Source organism: Pteropus alecto, unplaced genomic scaffold, assembly GCF_000325575.1.
Source record: "Pteropus alecto unplaced genomic scaffold, ASM32557v1 scaffold20, whole genome shotgun sequence".
Taxonomy (NCBI): domain Eukaryota; kingdom Metazoa; phylum Chordata; class Mammalia; order Chiroptera; family Pteropodidae; genus Pteropus; species Pteropus alecto.
In genome coordinates, this window is record NW_006436298.1 from 24734062 (window position 1) to 24754893 (window position 20832).

Here is a 20832-nt window from a genome sequence, read left to right on the forward strand (position 1 = left end):
GTTTTATCTGTGACTGCCAGTCTGTTCAGAACCAGGTACGTCCAATCCCTTTTGTTCACCAAAAAGTTCCTGAAACATTAAGAACTTAATTTTACACTGCTCCAAATTTAAACCCAATATGTAAGTAGTTGGTCATGTTAAGTATTGATGTCAATTATACATACCATTTAAATAGCAATGTCTTGGCTACATCCATGTTTCCTTGTTTATACTCCGTTATCGCCAGAGCTGTCAAGATATGGGCTTTGTCTTGCTCTGATTCAACAACAGACAAGGCTCTCTCATAGGCTGTTATATAGGATTGGAAACAAACAGAAAACTACATAAAAGCAATCCTGATTGACAAACTATACGATTTTTCCTTTCCTAATTCTACTTTTCAAAAAGATCTAACTAAAAATCTATATCTATTGTTCCCTTGTTTTCAAGTGGATGGAATAAAAATTTATTATAATCTAACTTGGTTTAGCTGTTCCAAGATGACTCTGGGATATCATTAGGATTATTATGTGACATTCCCCAATTTCTATCTTCAGAATCTTGAGGGAAGTCTGAGTCACTATCTTCAAAATAAGTGGAGGCTTGCCGTCACTGAGATAGCACCAAAATTCCTATGTACAGACCAGCAACTCCATCAAAAATCAGATACTTATAATGAGCTGCACACACACAAGTTGGGCCCATATATGTGAAAATGCACACCACTAGCATTTTTGGAGCAACTAAAATATACTATTACTAACAATGGTTGAGGTCTTCATTTATCAGAAATCTACATTTAAGCACTGTGAAGTAGTAAAGACCTGCTAACTTATATGTCAACCATAAGTGACCTTGGGCCTCAGTTTTCTCATTTAAATAATGAAGATAAAACTAGGCTCATAACACTGCTCTAAGAACTACTCATCATAATAACATACTAAATGATGAAACATAAAAAGTACCTAGTATCGTTCCTAAATCTTTGTCAGATTTTAACAAACACTACAATCCCCACCTCCATCTAAATATTTCACCTTTCTTTATGTTGGGTCACCATAATAAAATTCTACTCAGCCCTGGCAGAGTAAGATGTGTCCTTCAGCTACAAGCAACTTACCTTTGCTGCTCTCTTTATAAAGACCCTTCATAAATAAAGCCAATGCAAAACCCGTGATGTCTTCTAACTCTTTAAGGGGTGTTGACTTAAAAGCCTCGATAGCTTTATCACATTCACCAATGGAACTAAGAAGTAAAACATAACTTACTGTTAATATCAGAAATAATTTTGGCTTATATCATCAAAATATAGAGATAATATACTATATTTCTTTTGTAACTTTATTTCATCTATCAATATTGAAGCTGTAGAAAAGAAAATAGAAGGCATATCATTTATTTCACATAGAATGTACCAGGGGATTTAACTTCATCCTTTGCTTCTTTTAAATTACATGTGAAAATGATAAGTTCTGCTAAATTGCAGTGTTTTTTTAAAAAAATAAATCTGAATTAAAATCCAAAGTTAGAAAAATAATTTCATGTTGACTTTTATACGGAATTCTAAATTTTTAAAGTTGAATACATCAGTTAAATATTAACCACTATAAGTAGAACCATACTTATGGTTCTGACAAGCTTAACAAGTCATAAAATACCTCATCAGTTAAATATTAACCACTATAAGTATGGTTCTACCATCTCTGACAAGCTTAACAAGTCATAAAATACCTCATCAGAAGCTTAACAAGTCATAAAATACCTCATCAGTTAAATATTAACCACTATAAGTAGAACCATACTTATGGTTCTGACAAGCTTAACAAGTCATAAAATACCTCATCAGAATCAAATCTAGCTTTCATGTAAACTGTTCATCTGCACATCCATTTTTTTTTTTTTTTTGGAGAGCATATACACACACTAAAATTCCACAAACTATCCAATATCTTTTCTATATTTAATAGGAAGAAAAGTAAAAATTGTTACATGATACTAAAGTATAAAACATTTTAATAACAAAAAATGACTTGTTTTGCTTCTTTAAAAATGAAGTAGTTGTATAAGCTCAATTGCCATCACCTGGAATAGAAAAACTATATCTTTGATATTCTTATTTGTACCCATCATTATAATCAGAAGCTGTTTCTATTTTTAATGTGTTATTGGAAATATTTTCATAAAATTAAACCTTTGCTTCTAAAATTCATTTTATAACAGTGCAAAATTTAAATTCGACAAAGGGAAATTCTGATAAAAGAGGGCTACCTTAGATTGGTTATGTATAAATACATAGAGATTAAAAAGTATTTTTTTAATGAACACTATCTGCAAACGTGATTACTTTGATAAAGAAAAGAATGGTACTACAGAAAGGCAGAAGGGGGCTTTAACTTTACCTGTAAACTTTTCGTTGAAAAAGAAACCTGAAGCCAAATGACAAAATTTTTATCTTTTTTTTAGTAGACAGAATTTTAAGATGTTATATTTAAGTGGTGACTATTCATTAAATTATGCTTTATATTCTATTACTTACTCATTTTTTACATGTTTAATATATTTCAAAATAAAAACAAAATAAAAAGAAAACAGATGACCAATTTTCAATAGGAGGTATAAATTTACTTCAAAAATACTTGCTTAATATGAAACATCAAAACTGAAGAGAACAGATACTTTATTCTACACAATTTGTTACAGCATATCTATCTTTTGCGTCAACAAAATCTTGGAACCGACAGAATTCTATCAATTCCTAAACACGACAATTTAAAAGACTTGAAAAGAGAAGTAGCCAGAACAATAAAATTTTCTTGTCTATGAATATGATTCAATTACATGGTTATAAAAGAAATAACTGCTACCTGTTTTCTGCTCTGTAGCTCCATAAAAGATGTAGGCACTAATCACAAAATATCAAACTATAGTTCTAATAATATATTTCAAATTGGACCATTCAATTACTGGACAGCTCTCAAAATGCCTCCTTAGCTTGAGCCAAAAGCCTTCTATTCTCGGGTTTTAGTTCTATCCTCTAAAACAGCTAAATTGGTTTTTAATCTTTTTTTTTTTTTAATCTTTTTTGAAGTCGGTAGTCTTTGAGAATCTGAAGGAAGCTGTATGACTCCCTCTTCATATCCAAAATGCATACATACACAAATTATTATGTACTATTTCAAAAGAGTTTCTGAACTCTTAATGTCCATCCCCAGTTTAAGATATACAGAAAATCAGAATAAATCCAATTCTTCTTCCAGTTAATTAGGCTTCTACTATTAGAGACAGCAACTGCCTTTCTGCCAAATGTTCTTATGTAGGCCACAATCATCAATTCTAAACCTGTTTCTCATAAAGTACACTTACAGTGCAGGAAACTGTTAACACAGCCTGGCATTGTGGAAATTACGTATCCTGGAGCAATGTCACCAGCCCACTGTTCTAGAAACTGGTCACCACCTCACAAGTCCCAGAGCTTTCACCAGAAAATCTAACAGTCACAGAATTAATGGGAAAAAATATACTTACCATAATAGTCTGCCATAATTTCTTATTGTAACATTATAAGTATCTTGGTCTTCTGCAGTCTGTAACAACATAATTGCCCTTAAAAAAAAAGGCAAGGTATTATAAATTATCTATATGCAACAGCATTCTTTTACTCTTCCTCCATAACTGAATCTATAGATTTTATTTTATTTATTTAATTTTTTAATGCTAGTTATAATCTATTATTCATATTTTCTTAAATTGGTACCACAAAAGAATACTTAATATTTAGATTGTAGATTGTCAGGAAAATAATATGAACTTTTTAGAAGTGAAACCATTTATTGTAATTGAGTTTTAAATATTCCAATAATTTTAATCTAAATATGGAAAACAACTGTGTTGTTTTAAGTTTTAGCATATTTGAAGTATATAAAAAACACTCTTAAAATTATTTATATGCTAGTCATTTGAGTTAGGAAGCCAGGAACTTGAGTGTTTTCATGTGCCTTTACCTGTCACACAAAGAAAAAATATTTAAGAAATACTGAGTTCAGAGTAGGGAACGAGTCATCAGGAGTCCTCAGAGGCTTAAAATAAATATATCAACACACTGTCAGCCCAGATTTTTACCTCCTCATTCTCAGTCCTCTTTGAGCAAGCAGGGAAATGTCTAACCAACTAAAAAAAAGTGGGATCCTTAGTAAGATTTTCTTTTCTTTTCTGTTTAAAGAGGATTAGCTAGGGAGAGATATCCAAGAAAAGCTTGTAATCCCCTTGAAAAACGAAATTTGTCAGAGGAGTCTATAAGACAGTATTATATTAAAAACAATACCTCTAGTTAGATTTATACCTAATTTGTAGTTTTCAAGCCTCAGATACTAGTTAAGGCATTAAACCTCAGCAGCAATCAGTCAAAAAGATTTGTGCACATCCGAGTGACTGTGGAGTTGCCATTTTAAGCCAAAGGTATGACCAGTGTTAGATTCACAATATTTGCAATTATTATATGTACCAAGAAAAAGTAGTAAGCACCCAAAAGCTGCTTTGTTTTCTTTTCAATCCTGCTCTCTGTTGTATTCTGTCCTACTTATATAGTTTGTTTACTAGTGAGTTTACTGTGACATTATACAGCCTCCAGTACCATCTAGTGATTACTGCTTTGAACTACAGAAAGATCCATAAAAGAATGGCAAAGCATTTAGGACACCTCAATTTTTTTTCATAATTTTTTCATTATTTCTAATTTTTTAATTACAGTTGACATTCAATATTATATTAGTTTCAAGTGTGTAGCATTGTGGTTAAACATTTACAAACATTTACAAGTAAGTCTAGTATCCATCTGATACCATTGTTATTACAATATCACTGACTCTATTCCCTATGCTCTACTTTACATGCCTGAGGCTATTTTGTAACTACCAACTTGTACTTCTTAATTCCTTTACCTTTTTTCACCTAGCACCTAACCCCCCTTCTGATCTGGCAATCATCAGTTTGTTCTCTGTATCTATGACTCAGTTTCTGTTTTGTTTACTTGTTTTTTAGATTCCACATATAAGTGAAATCATATGGTCTTTGTCTTTCTCTGTCCGACTTAGTTCACTTAGCATAATGACCTCTATGTCCATCCATATTGTTGTAAATGGCAAGATTCATTCTTTTTATGGCTGAGTAATATTCCATTGTATGTATGTACCATCTCTTCTTACCCATTCATCTATCGATTGACACTTAGGTTGCTTCCATATCTTGGCTCGCCCCAATTATTTTTGACCTAATACACATCTATTTATTTAGATTTAGGACAATGATGTACCTCAGAGGTTAGGCAATCAGTCTTTTAACTTTTCATCTGGTGCCCACAAGATCAATAGTTACTTTCTTATTCACAAATCAATTAATTTGCTAAGAATAAAACTTCAGTTGATTTCATTTCCTACCATTCTCCTGGCTGGTCATTCCACTTGAGTATACTACCCTGTCCTTATTTCTTCAACATGCCAAATCCACTCCTGTTTCAGAGCACTTCCTCTTGCTGTTCCTTCTTCCTGGAATGCTCTTGCCCTGATAACCAAATGGCTTGTGGTCTTTCTACATTCAGGCCTCGACTACCTCCTTAGTAAATCTACTTCAACCTCTCTCAAATTAACTGCCTGCCGCTGTAGTTTATGGCCCTTTACACTACTTTGATTTTCTTTCTTAGCAATTATTACTATCACAAATGTTTATTAGCTTTATGTGTCTCCCCCCGACCAGAACATGAGGTCCATGAGAAAGGGGCCTGTGTCTGTTTAAACTCACTGCTAAATTGCCAATGCCAAGGACACTGCTTGGCACACAGCAGTTCAACAAATATTTATGTAATGAAGAAATATATAGTAGATTAAAGTGATTCGAACGACTATATGCTATGATTTCTACTCTGAATAAATACATGTACTTAATAAGGCTAGACAGAGTCTGAAGGGATGGATTTTCCCAATACAAAATCTGAGTTTTGTTTGTTTTTTTTGTTCTCTCTCTCTCTCTAAGTTAAGCAACAGAAACTAAACTATAGCTGAAAATTTGGAACTGTGTATTTTCTTTTTCAAAGATGTAATAATAATAGATAATGAAAACTAGGACAGAACTCAGAACACTTATTTAGTACCTTCTTCATGAGAATGAGACTAAATGAAAAATGGCTAACTGACAAATAAGGACGGCATTTCGATTAAATGCAAAGTTTACCTCTGGTATGCGGCCGCTGCTTCCTTTTTCAGTTGTAGATGTTCATTTAAGTAACCCAACATTGTGAAAGCTGGAGCATAATTCTGAATTCTTTCTGGAAATTAAAAAAAAATTATGTGCATAATGGTTGTTTATAAATTAGTTTTATTTTCAGTGTTTTCAATATCTTAAATACCAGATTATCTCCTGAGATCATTGGCATTATTAAGAATAGTCTGATTTTTCTTAACTATAAAATACCAGTAGTCATTTTTTAAGTCTCCTAAGTTATTGAATAGCATTTATAGTTATTATGGTTTTTACTTATGTTTTAAAGTTTAAACATTTTTGTCTTTAAAGGTATAATAATTTGAAAACATACTTTATGTTAAAACTAGTTATTTAATTTATAAGGAAATCCAATTATTTGGCTAATTACTTAAACCTTCCTGTTATTAAATTTAACAATTTCTTTTGGTGGTTCTGTGTGTGTGTGTGTGTGTGTGTGTGTGTGTGTGTGTGTTTTAATTAACTCAGTATCATACACTAGAAACAGGATGGTTTGGGCACCGTCAATGTGGTATTCTGAAATATTAATGTCAAAAAACATCATGTATCTCTTAATGTACAAACAAACAAAAAAAACATCTAATTAAAAGCTGTATGGGGAAAGACGAGCCTTTAAATCCCCTAAATTGTTTAACAAAGTACAGTGTAATCACATCTTAAGTGACGGTTAGGTTCCAAAGTCAAAGCTTAAGGTGAAAATCACATAATCAAAGTTATTCTTGAAAAACCCTAACATTACCACACCAAGAGGGGCTCACTAAAACTGAGTTAAACTGAGTAAGAAGGGATCCATGCCCTTCATCTACACGCAGCAGGACAGATGAAGAGACTTATTCTCTGTATCCCCATCCTTTCTTATTCATTTATTTATTTATTTATTTAGAATTTATTTAACTAAGCAGATATAGTTAAATTTGTTAAATGAATCTATTATCATAATGGCTCCACTATAGAGTTAAAAATCTAGCTATGCATAACTTTCAGTAAATGATTTGTTCGTTATTCTAAGTATCTTAATTTTGCAGAAAGCTAAAGATTTACCTCTTTATATAAATCCTTTACAAATGTTAACTCATTCTTGTAAGAAAATCTATCAATAAAATTTCTGATCATATACTTTCTCAGAGGCTGTAGGTTATTCATTAGTCATTCATTTTGGCATGCTGCATAACATGTTGATGCCCTGAAGTGCTAATGCTTGTAAACTAACTGTCTTCTATTTGGGTGCCCCAGGCTCAATGCAGAAAGACTATTACAATCCTCTCAACATCTATGAGGATACATTTTCTCTTCTGCTTTACACGATTTATCTGATTCTTCATATTATTCAACTGTCAATATTCCTGCTTAAACTCCTTGCTTCTTTATTAGAATTTTGTTAAGGGAGAAATAAAATGCTAGGGAAACTAACTAATTTCTTGAGCATCGTATGCCGGGTAATCTGCACGACATTTTATATAAATCATCTCATTTAAACCCTCAGCATTCGATACTTTCATTATTATATCATAGATGAGAAAATTAAAATTCAATTTGGTAATATGCCCAAAGTTTCATCATGGCTACTAAGTAGTAGAGCAGAGATTAAAACCAACAGTAGTTTTATTAAGGAAAGGAAATTATTATAATAGATGGTTAATAAAACTTCACCATTTTGTCCTTTTCCTAAGCCTTAATATATTTTTCCAATATCTTAAAGAAAAATCAGGTATTATAGTGAGAGGTTAAAGGCACTCGGTTTAGAACTTAAAGCATATTATATCATTTAATTCTCACATCTTTACAACCTGGGTATAATTATCTCTACTTTCCAAGGTAATCAGAAATTAAGGGAAGTAAAATACTTGGCCTAAGACTGGAGAGAAAGTAAATGGCAGAGCTACAACAGCAGCAGTCCATGCCCATTAGGTTCCAAAATGCTTTCTACTACAACACGGTAATCACTTTTACCTTGAATCATTAGGAAACAACAATTTTCATCACTCTTCAAAAGTCCTTACTAAAGTTTAAAAAGTGGACTGCTTGGCTACCAGGGGAAGAAAAGGCAGATTTATGTCTTAAAAAACACTAATATTTAATTTGGAATTAACTAATTTTAAAAATTCTTTAAATTATTTCAAGTTACTCAAATACCTTACGTTCTATAACAGGAGCCTTACCTATGTATTTACTCAAAACAACCTGTGCTGCCGGGATGGCATTCATCTGAAGGATGTTGTACCGGTACAGCTCTGTTTCTCTGTTGCTTTTATCTTGCAATGTTGTACAGACCCAGTACGCATAACCTATTGCTCCCTCAGTCTTTAAATAAGCCAAAGGTAACAAATGAAGATAAGGTAATAAATATTCCAATAAAAGTTAAGAAATGAAACAATGCACTTCGATACAGTAAATATCATATCTTAATCTTAAGTCAACTGTTAAGTGTGTTTAAATGAAGAGTCACTATAATATAACACAGCTAAGAACGTATTTAAACCACTTGCTTCAATCCTAAGTAGAAGAATCAAATGGGATAAATTAAGTGCAGAAAACAGAGCTCTGACGGATAGATTGGTTTGCTTCTTATCACCAATCCCATAGGTCAAAACTAATAATTACCAAACAAAAGAATTCTAAAACACTTTCATAAATAATCTAGAAATGTCAACCAAGTCTAGTCCTTATGCTTATTCTTTTTTAGCATCTCAGTTTCTATTCTACATGACTAATAATGCATCCATTAAATCTCAGTGTCATTTCTTCATCAGATCTTAAAAGATGACAGGAAGATGAAAACAAGTTCTTTAATTAAAGACAGCTTATCTGCTTCTAAGAAAGAATAGTGATAAGTGCTGTCATTAACATCTGATATCACTATGTATTCATTTTCTCAACACAGATAATACTTTATTCATTAATGAATCCTCGAAAAGAATGCTCAAATTCTTACGTGCATACTGAGTTCTGTAGTGTGCCTGAAGAGATCCATGGTGTCATAACTTCCCACAGTCTCTGCAATAAGAGCCTATAAAGAAAAAAAGTTCTTAATGTGTTTTAAAGGAAAAAAATAATAATAATAAATGAAACTTTGGAAAAAACAAAGGTTTATAAGTTGAGTTTAAAAGCAAAATTAATTTCAATTTCAGTGTTGGCTACCATATTCTTACATGGCTCAGAGAACCAGAATGACTTATTCAATTGGTCTTTAAGCTGACAAACGTCTTCAGACTTCCATCTACAACGTTCTCACTTCCCTCTCACCCTTGATTTATTCATACTAGCATTTTTCTGGAATAGGGTTCTTAATCATAGCATCATCTCAGATTCACATAGGTAGCTTTTTTTAAAAAAAGGTCCTTACCCTTAGATATCTAGTTTCCATAGATATGGGGTAGTCGCAACATGTTTATTTTTTAAAACTGTCTTAGGATTTTTAAATATTATACCTATGCTTTTGACTTTATAGACTACATGATAGGTTAAAATTACTTTCAAGCTCATCTATCTTTATAAGAAATCAGGTATTTTTAGTTATCATATATTACTAATATGATTAAGAAATTAATATTGAGTCTTTCTGCTGTTAACAATTTAATTAAATCTACCAGTTGTTTCCTGAAATAAATTATTTTTAAGAACTAAAACATTTGAAAAAAATGCATACTTTTTTTTCCCTGACAGCATCTAAGATCTACGGACCTAGAGCACTGCTACTCAAAGTAAAGTCTCTGGACCAACAGCAGCATGGCAGCAGTTAAAAATGCAAATTCTGGAGCTCCCTGTGTCCAATAACTTACAAAGAAATTAGTATAGTAATGCCATGTTCCCAGATGCTACAAGTAATGAAAACAGGAGTTTGCCTTTCTAACTGTCTGCTTCACCAACTAACTAGAATTAGACCCAAGAGTGAAAAGTACAATAAAAAAATATATCAAAACCCTGATTAATAATTTTTTGATATTGGTGATGCTTCCACTACTCTCTGAACACCACCACTACCACCCCCCAAAAATCAACCACTTACTAATTCACTACAATTTCTCAACTACAGAGGACTGGGAGGCCACTCAGTCTAATCCTCTTCTTTTGCAGGTGAGAAAAACTGAAATCCAGCAGTTTTGTTAAGGTAAAACAATCAGTCAGTGATAGATTCAGACAAGTAACCAAGTATCCTGATTCCTACATGGTAGTACAAAAACCTAAACTTTTGTTGGGGGATGGGAGAAGAGCACTCATAAACAAGTACCACGTTAAAAATGAAGATTTAGTAAACATGCATTAACAGAGTTCTTACTTTATTTTTTAAGCATAATAATGCCAGACCAATGGGGTTCAAAGCCCTCCAAATCAAAGCTTAATCATTGCAAGTTGTATGACCTTGGGCACAATAACTTAGGCTCTCTGAGCTTCAATTTCCAGATCTATAAAAGGAGTTTAACAGCTACCACCAACTCCAAAGACTGATGAAAGATTAATTAAAATAATGTATACATACAAAGAGACTACCATAGTGACTGGCACAAAGTAAGCCCTCAAAAGTTACCAGTTACCATTATTTTTATTATTATTTATAGTAATAAGTTATTTATACAACTTTATATTAATAGAGTATTTATAGGCAACAGGATTATTATTAATAACTTTGTTATATATCTTACTTGTCCAATCCAGCACATTAAATATGATGGGTCTAGAGACTGAGCCATTTTGAAAGCTTCATGAGCTTGCTAGAAAAAAAGGTAAGAAAATAATACATCATGTCATTTTATAAACTAAATATTAAATTGCTTATGTTTAAAAAGCATAAAATAAGAGAATAAGAAAAATCAGACTTGTCAGCATAAGTACGTATGAACCTAAAACTTCACTATTTAAACGCAATTAGCAATGCTTAAAACAGTGTTTTAACTACAATCCTAGAACACTTCTGAGTACAACAGATTTCTCTACAGACTTGGGGGTTCTGATCTCCAGCAAAAGAGCAATGTAGGTGTCCACCACACAGTAGAACTTTTAACCAATTATCCATATATTTGCTAGCCACAGGTTTGAAGGAAGTGACTTAATAAGACCATACCTATTCCTCTCTCTTTGAGCTTAACTGGGAGGATAAGAACTAACAACCAGTGTGGCCTGAGACATGTTCCTGCTACTAGGCAAAAACAGTGGTCAATATAATCTGTACTAAGTGGTCTTTGAAGATACCTCACTTAGATACATTAAGTTACATTTTTTTTTTCCTGCTCCAAAAAAAAACTTATCATTATATGCTGTTTTACAACATTTTTTGAAAAATCTATATGCAGCAGGAAACAATCTTATTTTTCCTCTAAAAAAGCGGATAGGCAACTAACTGTGCCATGCTGTCATACAACAGCATTCATGGTTTATTAACTAAGACCTTCCTGTGTTTAAATTTAAAAAATATATTTTTTCACATATTTTAAGATCCACATTAATGTTTTTCTTCATTCATTCTATTTACAATCTTCTATGGCAATTTCTGCTGTGATTTAATGTATTTCTGAGAATACTACTGAAGCTGATTTTAAAAGGGTGATATTCAAAATATTCTGGCTGAAACACAAAACAGTTTAGATGTGTTAACTTTTGATTCGTAGAAACTTCTAGACATGACCTATGAACACAATCCCAATTACTACAGGTTGAGTTCTCTAACGTGTAACTGTTCATGTATTACAAACTGCATTGTAGTTTTAAAAGGGATTAATATCTGCTAAAGCCAAATCTAAATCACTCAGGCAAAGGTTAAATTTAAGCTGCTAGAGAGTATGACTCATCTCCCTTCATCACCCTACCCCCAAAGACAGCCTACATGAGACTCTTCTTACATGTGTACAGATAAAAAGAAAAACACTCCACCCCTGCAAAAAAAGAAAGAAAGAAAAACACCAAATAATTCAGAGTAGAACTGCTCTAATCTTTAAATGAAAAACCAACATAATTATAAAACCTAAAATCTCTTGAGTATTATTGAAAAGAAATTAAATCTTATATATTCATTATCAATAACAAACTAAATATTGTCAATTATCTAGCATATTAGAGATTATGCTGGATAGATAACAATGTACAAAGTATTTCTCCACAAGAAGGTGAACTATTATGAAGACATCACATATAGAAAATGTTCTATACTTTTAATATGACAAAACAGACAATACATTTACCTCAATGTTTTCATTTGTAAGGTATAAAACTCCCAAGTTGGTCCATGCAACAGCATTCTAAAAAACACACACATACACACATGTAAATTAGGTCCCTTGTCTACGTGGAAGTTTCAGAAAATTTTTAACACTAAATTTTGCAGTTCTTTTTCACAGATAAAAATACTCACAATTTGTTCCGATTGGATTGATTTGATGAAACAGTGTTGAGCAAGGGCATAATTTCTAATACCTGAAAAATAACAAATTTGATGAAACTGAACTTTATTACCTGAAATGAAGAGTCTCCTAAAATTATTAAAGTATTACTCAATTCTTACCACTGTAACATGAAACCACACCAAGAGCATTCCAGTATAAGTGGTTATTACTGTCAAGTCTCACTGCCTTTTTCAGACACTGAAAAGTAAAATCAGATTAATTTTTATTTCTTAGAATGTCAGCATTTATATCAAGATGATGTGGTTTATGTGAAAACATTATAGCATTTACTTTATCAAAAACATTTTTCAGAAAAGCACTTCTTTTATTGTTTTTAAAAAATTTCTCAAAACCATACATGTAAAGATTTCTCCAACAATTCTTTAAGATCATCCATGTTGCTGCCTGTTTCTGCTAGATGTTGTGCTTGTCGATAATAATTAATTCCAAGATCACACCATGTATTAGATGTAGACATCAGTTTTAATGCACGCCCATAACACCTATGGAAATATAAACGTGAATGTTATGTTTTGTTATAATGTCCTAATTCAATTTGAATGTCATTATCTAGCAATCTTTATAAATTACCTTCCTCCAAGATGGAGGAGCTCATTTTTCTTTAATACTTGTTTTCCTTCTTTCTGACCTAGAAGGATTCCTAAAACATTAACATTCACTTTAGATGGTGAGACAGCATACAGACTGGTACAAGCATCCCCAACAAGCTTCCATAGGCAAGACACATCAGCTTGATGCTGCAGAGCCCTGAAAACAGAAAGTGTGATTCTTATAAAATATTTCTGAAAAGTATAGAATTTATCTCCCTCACTATTATTTATAATTAAAACAGAAAATTATACATACAATCCTGATTAAAAGTAGTTCCTTAATTAAGTACAGCAAATGACTTACTAAATTCCTTCTAACTGAATTATATCTTATCATCTCCTTAACAGTAAGAAGATAGGAAGGGAGAGAAGGACTTGATTGTTTTAACTTAAGTGCCAGAAATTTTACAAACATTTCTTTGGTATTCTTCATTATTTTTGTTAGAAGAGCAGAAATTGCATAAATAAATTAGTAATTTTTTCAGAAGCAATTCACCATTTATATTGACTTTTTAAAAACTATGTTTTTTGTGTGCGTTTAAATGATAACCAAGCAGTAAAGTTGGTAACTCTCTTAACAGCAGACATTGTAAGTTCAGGTTTTTGCTTTCAGATCTTCCACAAATAAAAGACTAATAAATGACATGTCAAATATATTTGGTAGTCCAAACGATTTTTACTCTCTGAGACCAATAATAAGAATCTAAACACAAAAATGCGAAAACCCATATTTATTGAAGCAAGTAATATTGAATGGACAAACTCAAGAAGTAAACAGAAATATTAATTATGATGATAAAGGGTACTTCTTTTTAGAATGAGAAAATCTCAGCTATACATGTCATTTTTCTCTTCTCAAGATCTTATAAATAAAACAGAGTGCTTTCATTTAAGCCAAATCTCAATAATCAGCTACCACAAACAGCTATGTTACTGGCAGATGGACAGGCAGATGGAACATTTTTCATAGCCTTTTCTACTCATGGAGTCCAACCAAAAATCATTTTCCAATGTCTTCCAGAGAAGTAAGATTAATTATTGCAGTCATCACTGAGAGCCCCTGTGAGGACCAGGAAGAAGGACAACACTATTTGTAGTTCCTCTGCCTAAATATCTTAGCAAAAATTGCTAAAATTGACAGCATGAGAAAAGAAAACAGACAAAAAAAGAAAAGAAAGTAGCAATTTTAACACCTTATACTCTTATCTCCTTTTAAGTTAAATAAAAAATAAAATATCTGTAAAATGAAATAACTTCTACCACCCCTTACACAAGAATTGCGATAGTACGAACTTTTAAGTATAGAAGTAAATATAAATTTGGGGATAATCACTTTAAAAGTTTTATACACCTCCTTATGATTGGATGTTAAGTGCTACATGCTTTCCAGAACAAAATTTCCCAAGCTAAGAAAGGCAGCATTTTTAGTTCAAGTATCCTCACTCAAAGGTTCACATTTACTTTTAAATATAGTTCAAACAAAGTATGACCCCTCTTCATAATACTTCCTTGGAAAGAGCTATATTATGTGAGACCTGAAAAGCAGTAATAAAAATCAGTGGGAGAAAAAAGGATAAGGTTTACATTTCATATTTGGTTCATATTTGAAGCAAAACTATCCTGGAGCAACCAAAGCAAGAGAGAACAGGAGAAGGCAAGCAAAAAAGACCGGAAGGGAAGCACAGGAAAGATGTGTAAGGACAAAACAATTCTAACATATGTCTAACGTATACTTTTTAAAGTCATCTACCAAAAAAAAAAAAAAAAACCCACTTCTACTCTAGCTAATGAATTTATAGTTCCATAAAATAACAGATTTATTCAAATTTATCTGATTCCTTTTTTATTATTAGATGTCACTTTTTTTCCTACATACATTCTCTCTAGGAGTAATCAGATGGTTCATTTCTCATTACCTTCCATTCTACCAATAAACCTAAAATAAGCCCTTACCACTGAATATAAAGCATATTGCATGCCCAAAGCCCTATTTCTCAATCATTTGAATTCAAGACACTCATATTTCTAGGTCTCCTGAAAAAGAACATTACTAACGTGGTTATCAGAGCCACTGCTCCACTAGCAGACAGCTTCTTCCTTCCCACTCTTCTCTATGAGTACGGCATGTCGGCTACTTAAGATCAAGAAATTATACCTCTTCCCCAGTATAAAATTAACACAAAATGTATGTCCTAGAATTAATTAGCTAATCTGTTATTCTTTCTTTGATATTCTGAATAATGACTGCTATATCTAACAGAATAAACATAAAGTAGTTTTCTAAATTTGGCTTTATTATAAAACCAAGAAAATAAACAGTGAATAAGAATAATACTAACCAAGTAAAATACTCCAGTGCTTGTTCTATGTAGTCTACAGCTTTCCCATCAAGATAATCGACTAGAGCTGCTTTTGCCATCAGGAGGTGGCATTCACCCAAACCTAAAATCAGGTCAGTTTGTGGTTGTTAAAACATGTAATACAAACTCTTAGAATGAACTTCAAATAAATTTATCAGTGTTAGGTTACAGCAACTTTCCAGAAAAAAAATTAATGGTATTTTATAAAAATTGTCTTTAAGCATGACATTGCACACATTTAGTAAGGAATTCAAATGACAAGGTTCTATTGGAATAAACGTACTGAAAGTGATAAAAACTATCTATAGAACCCAAGAATTTCTCTGACTTTGAGCAAGTTACTTACCTCTTAAAACCTCAGCTTTGAAAATGGGCTATTACCTAAATGCTACTCCTGTCATATTACTGATTACATATTATTAATTGTCATAAAACAGGATTTAATCCTTGTATGTTCAAAACTGTAAGCAAACTATACCATAAAAGTTAAACAAAATAGCAATTTCCTAAAGTGCCTAGTAGACATTAATAAATATGAGTTCTCCTTATCTTCAGGAATTGTATAATATTAAAAAAATAAAATAAAAGGTTTTCAAGGCCTAGGTTTCATGTCACTTAAAACATATACTATTTCTGATTTAAACCTCAATTGTTTATTTAAAAAGCAAAAGGAAATGGAGGAAAGCATATATAATGGGCTCCGGGGTTTTTTTTATGGGTAGATATAATTATAAAAAATTTAGATTAGTTATGAACGGTGGTATTTTAGTTTATATTATCAAAAAATAGTATAAGAAGAAATAGGTATCTATGGAGGAACAGAAATATTTAGATAACTACAAAACAATGCAAGTTTCCTCTAAAGTCAAAAATTGAAAAAATGAGCTATAATTTGTAAAGTAATTAAAACATTAAGATATTCTGAGAATAGTGAATTAATCATCAAAACATAAAGAACAGGAAAACTTGTTTTAGAGATCCATTTTTAGATCCAATAGTCATCATGCTATTTATCTAAAAGTTAAATCTCTATCATATTACTATTTATTGACTGTTATGAAACATTTGATCTTTGTATATTCAAATCTATATAACGAGCTATACTATAAGAGGTTTATACTGGATGCTTGCTGTTGACTAAAGAAGTACTTTTCAAGTTACTCAATACATTTAGGAAATTTACTCAAGAATTTTATACTTCAGTATCACAAAAATCAAAGGAGCTATTAAAAAGAAATTACCTTTCAAAGCGGGCACATAATCTTCTTTCTTTTCAATGATCAGCTGGTACTGAGCTACGGCCTCCTTATATTTGCCTAGGATTTGCTGTATTGCTGCAACCTTAAACACACTGTATATGGAATCTGGGTTCAGCTCACTGGCTTTTGTGAAGGATTTCAGGGCTGTTGTATAGCCACCTCTGCTTAAGTATGCCTCTCCTAATGACTCCCAACAATTGAAGTCCTTTGGGTCTGCCCTTAATGCTGCCTGCAAACTAAAATTTCAAGAAACAGTAAGAGAACAAAAGGTAATAGAACTACTTCCACATCTGAAATGAAAATATAAAATAAGTAATTTAACTGAATCACCTATATACACGGTTCCTTCTATTTATAAAAGTGCTATTTCAAACAGGTATATTTGTTCCTTTTATAACTTGAATATTTTTAATGCTATGAAATTTTATTATAAATTTGTAATCAATAATAACGAAACACTTTTTTGAAGAAGTGATGACCATAATTTCTTTCCTTGGAAGAACTATTTGGAAGAACTCTACTTTCCCATCCTAGTCTATAAACTCCCACCAATCCTACCAAAGCAGAAAAGACTGGCATGCTTTAAATTTCTGATTAAATCCCATTTCCAGGAAAAAAAAATTTAAATGCCTATATTCTAGATATTATAACATAAATCAGAAACAACTTTATCTTTATTTAAATATATTTTATTTACTCTTAAGTATAGTTCAAACCAAATGACTAAAAATGAACTGCTTCAAATCCCCTTCAAGCTGCCAAATGTCTCCCCGCCTCAAAACAATGTGTATCTGTGGGAGAGCAACAAAGATATTAACCTTGGTTCCTTATTATTCCTTAAATTTCTGCTGAGAACCTGCTATGTATGATACTATTAAGACTACTAGAGTGGCTATCTTCTTGACAAAAGGATATCGCCTAAAATTTTTGCAATTCCAATGCCTTGCAGATAATAAAAACCAATCAACCTTAGATAAATATTGCTATTTCTTCCCTAAAAACCACAACCTGGTATGAGGCAACTTGTAAAGTTCATTTTAGGTACAAACAGAATTTAAAAAACCATTAGGCTGTCTAACAGAATTTAATTATAATAAGGTGCCATACTCAGCCACTGCTTGAGAATGTTGACCAGCTTTCAAATAGTATAGTCCTCGCCTAAGCCAGGCCCATTTTGCTGTTCCAGCACTTGCCTTTTGAGTTACTGTTGTTAGGATAGCTAAGGCAGTTTCCTAATAATAAGAAAAAACTAACATTAGAGATATCAAATATCATACAAATACAGAACACTTATGTAAAGTACACAAACATATTTTCATTTACCATGTGTGATTTTTTTAAACTTACACTGGTATGTATATACAGAACCAGTTTCAACAGCAGTGATGAGTAATTTAATGTCTGCCAATGGTAAGAAAATTTATAAACAATGACAAAAATATTTCTATTGCATCTAAAGACAAAAAATAACTTCTAATTATACATATATAAAAATGTTTCTATTTCTATATTCAGCATAAAAATGAAAGACAAAAGTGTTTAAGTTATTAGACATACCATCTCTTCAAGCTCCACACTTAAGTCAACAGCTGCAGCTCCAGATTCAACATCGGTGTCATCTAACTCAAAAGCTTTCCTGTAACATCCACGGGCTCTGTTTTTATCTCCTACTACATCTCTGTAATAATGACCTAAATAGCAGAAAACTTTGCCCATGTATATATCCAGTCTGGCCGCCTTTAAATAAAAATTGACAATAAAAGTTTGTTTGATGGGTCTCTTTAAAGACACAAATGATAAATACACAGATTAAAGGAAAAAAGCAATGTTTTTTTTTTAAATAAACAAAAATATGCCAAAATATCCTTTAAGATAAGATTTAAAACAGACATGAACATTACGTGTCACTGCTTATGGAAAACAAACAGAAGTGTAAAAATGTTATCAAAAGATGTAAAATTTGAGTTATTTTATTAATCTGCTTTTATGAACCAAGATAAGTAAGACTTCTATATGTTAAACATCTAGAATTGCATAAAGCTCAGATGGCCATAAAACCACAATGGAAATTACCTAAAAACAATATTGTTTCCAGAGATAATTATGTCTCATTTCTATAGTATGTGTTTCTTAAATAAGTAACTTTTACATTTTTGGTTTAATTTTCTCCTTGAAAGTCCATATAACATTCTCAAAAAACTTTATGTGTGAGAGGTGAAACACAAAAACAGTTCAGTGAAGAGTAATATTAAGTACCTAACTTATATAATTACTATTTATGATTTTATAATGAATCCATTGCAACTAAGAATTGAATAGCAGCATTTGTTTTACCTTTAGAAAGTGGGTAAGAGCCTTTGTTTTATCTTTTCTTGTCTCTTCACTCATGGACCAATATGTTAACCCAAGCTGGTAATGATATTCAGCAACTTCAGAATCTTTCTCAAGAGCTCTTTGAAAACTAAATCACCAAGGGGAAGTAAAAGGGAATATTAAGATATTCCTAGTTGAAACAATCAAAGTTTGAGTGATTCAAGAATGCTGAATTAGAAACAAATCATCACTTTAGGATTCAGATTATAATGTGAAAAAAATGATTTGTTTTTTTATGAAGAGAAGTTTAAAAAAGCACAATGGTCTTTAGCATTACCAATGTGCTAAGTGTTCAGAGCACACACATATGCTTACTGAACATTACAACCAGCTAATCAGATTTCAAACCCATCACGGAATTTTTTTTTATAGTTACTATGCCACATACTAAACATCTTTCTTAAAAATGCTAATACTTAAAGCTTACAAAGATCAAATTTATACAAAACTGGATCTTTATCAAGCCCACTCATTTTATTTTATTTTTTAAATGTAATAAACTAAGATACGACTTGATCTATGAATAATCTATATAGCCTTACCATTTTTCTGCTTGTAGATAGTCCTTTTTGGTAAAATGAATCAAAGCCTCCAGGGCATGAGCTTCAGCTAGGTCAGGGTAAGAAGAGAGAACATCTTCCATAATCTATAAAGTAAATATCTGTCAATCCCACATCCAAATAAAAATGACTTTAAAAAAAAGAAACTTTTTTAAATGAAAAACCAACCTTTGAAGCTTCATCTAATGAGCCTTTGTTCAGATAGGCCAAGCTTTTGAGAACCAAAAGTCCTGGGATATTATTTGCATCAGAAACCTAGAAAATAATTGTACAGAATTGCTATGAATCTCCTTCAGTATAATGCAGCAATATTTGCTTTAATTAAAGAATGACCATAGATGAGGACAGAATAAAGACACAGAGGTCCTGATTTCTATCACTACTAACACTTTCATTCTCTGTAAACTTTTCTTAGGGAAAATTTCAAATATATAAAAAAAACCTAGAGAATAGTATAACAAAACCACATATATTCATCACCCAGCTCCAATCTTTAATTCTCTATACCTCCACCCATTGCACCATACTCCTGCTTAGATTACCCCACATAACTTCTCATCTGATATTTCAGTGTCTAAAAAAAAAAAAAAGTCCATTGTGAGAACGATTTCGCCTAAATGCCAAATAAATTTACATTCTGGAAAAAAATTCAAAATTAGAAATAAGTTCATTTTTAAATTACATAATCATACTACCATTATAAACACCTAAACAAAAACCAACACATCTTTCATGTCATCAAATAATTAGCCAGTGTTTAAAGTTCTCAGTTGTCTCATAATATATTTGAATGATTTATTATTTTAATAAAAATCCAAGTTAAGGTACATACATTTCAAGTGTCTACAGTGTTCCCTTTCCTCTCTTTTTTTCTCCCTTATAATTCAATTGTTGAAAAATATGGGTTATTTGTCAGTTTCTCACAATCTGATTTTTGCTGAATATATTCTCTTTGTATTGACATGTTCCTTGGTCACCTGCATCTTCTGTAAATTAGTAATTAGGTCTAGAAGCCTGATCTGATTTGGGTTTGATGTTTTGGCAGG

The 20832-nt window shown here is 31.6% G+C and overlaps 1 protein-coding gene across 11 annotated transcripts in view; it reads right to left on the reverse strand.

Moving 5' to 3' along the window:
* The window catches only part of TTC37 (tetratricopeptide repeat domain 37), a 73548-nt gene that overhangs the window by 28332 nt on the left and 24384 nt on the right, over window positions 1-20832 (reverse strand). For all 11 annotated transcript variants that reach the window (XM_006913223.3, XM_025047860.1, XM_006913225.3 and 8 more), the window contains 19 exons: window positions 19955-20041; window positions 19769-19872; window positions 19188-19314; window positions 18411-18590; window positions 17961-18085; window positions 16836-17089; window positions 15574-15676; window positions 13215-13391; window positions 12982-13126; window positions 12743-12821; window positions 12593-12654; window positions 12423-12479; window positions 10890-10958; window positions 9182-9256; window positions 8409-8550; window positions 6202-6295; window positions 3505-3582; window positions 1100-1224; window positions 165-288 (listed from right to left, as the gene is read on the reverse strand). In XM_006913223.3, the coding sequence (XP_006913285.1) occupies window positions 165-288; window positions 1100-1224; window positions 3505-3582; window positions 6202-6295; window positions 8409-8550; window positions 9182-9256; window positions 10890-10958; window positions 12423-12479; window positions 12593-12654; window positions 12743-12821; window positions 12982-13126; window positions 13215-13391; window positions 15574-15676; window positions 16836-17089; window positions 17961-18085; window positions 18411-18590; window positions 19188-19314; window positions 19769-19872; window positions 19955-20041 (2207 nt within the window). The remainder of the gene's footprint in view (window positions 1-164; window positions 289-1099; window positions 1225-3504; window positions 3583-6201; window positions 6296-8408; window positions 8551-9181; window positions 9257-10889; window positions 10959-12422; window positions 12480-12592; window positions 12655-12742; window positions 12822-12981; window positions 13127-13214; window positions 13392-15573; window positions 15677-16835; window positions 17090-17960; window positions 18086-18410; window positions 18591-19187; window positions 19315-19768; window positions 19873-19954; window positions 20042-20832) is intronic.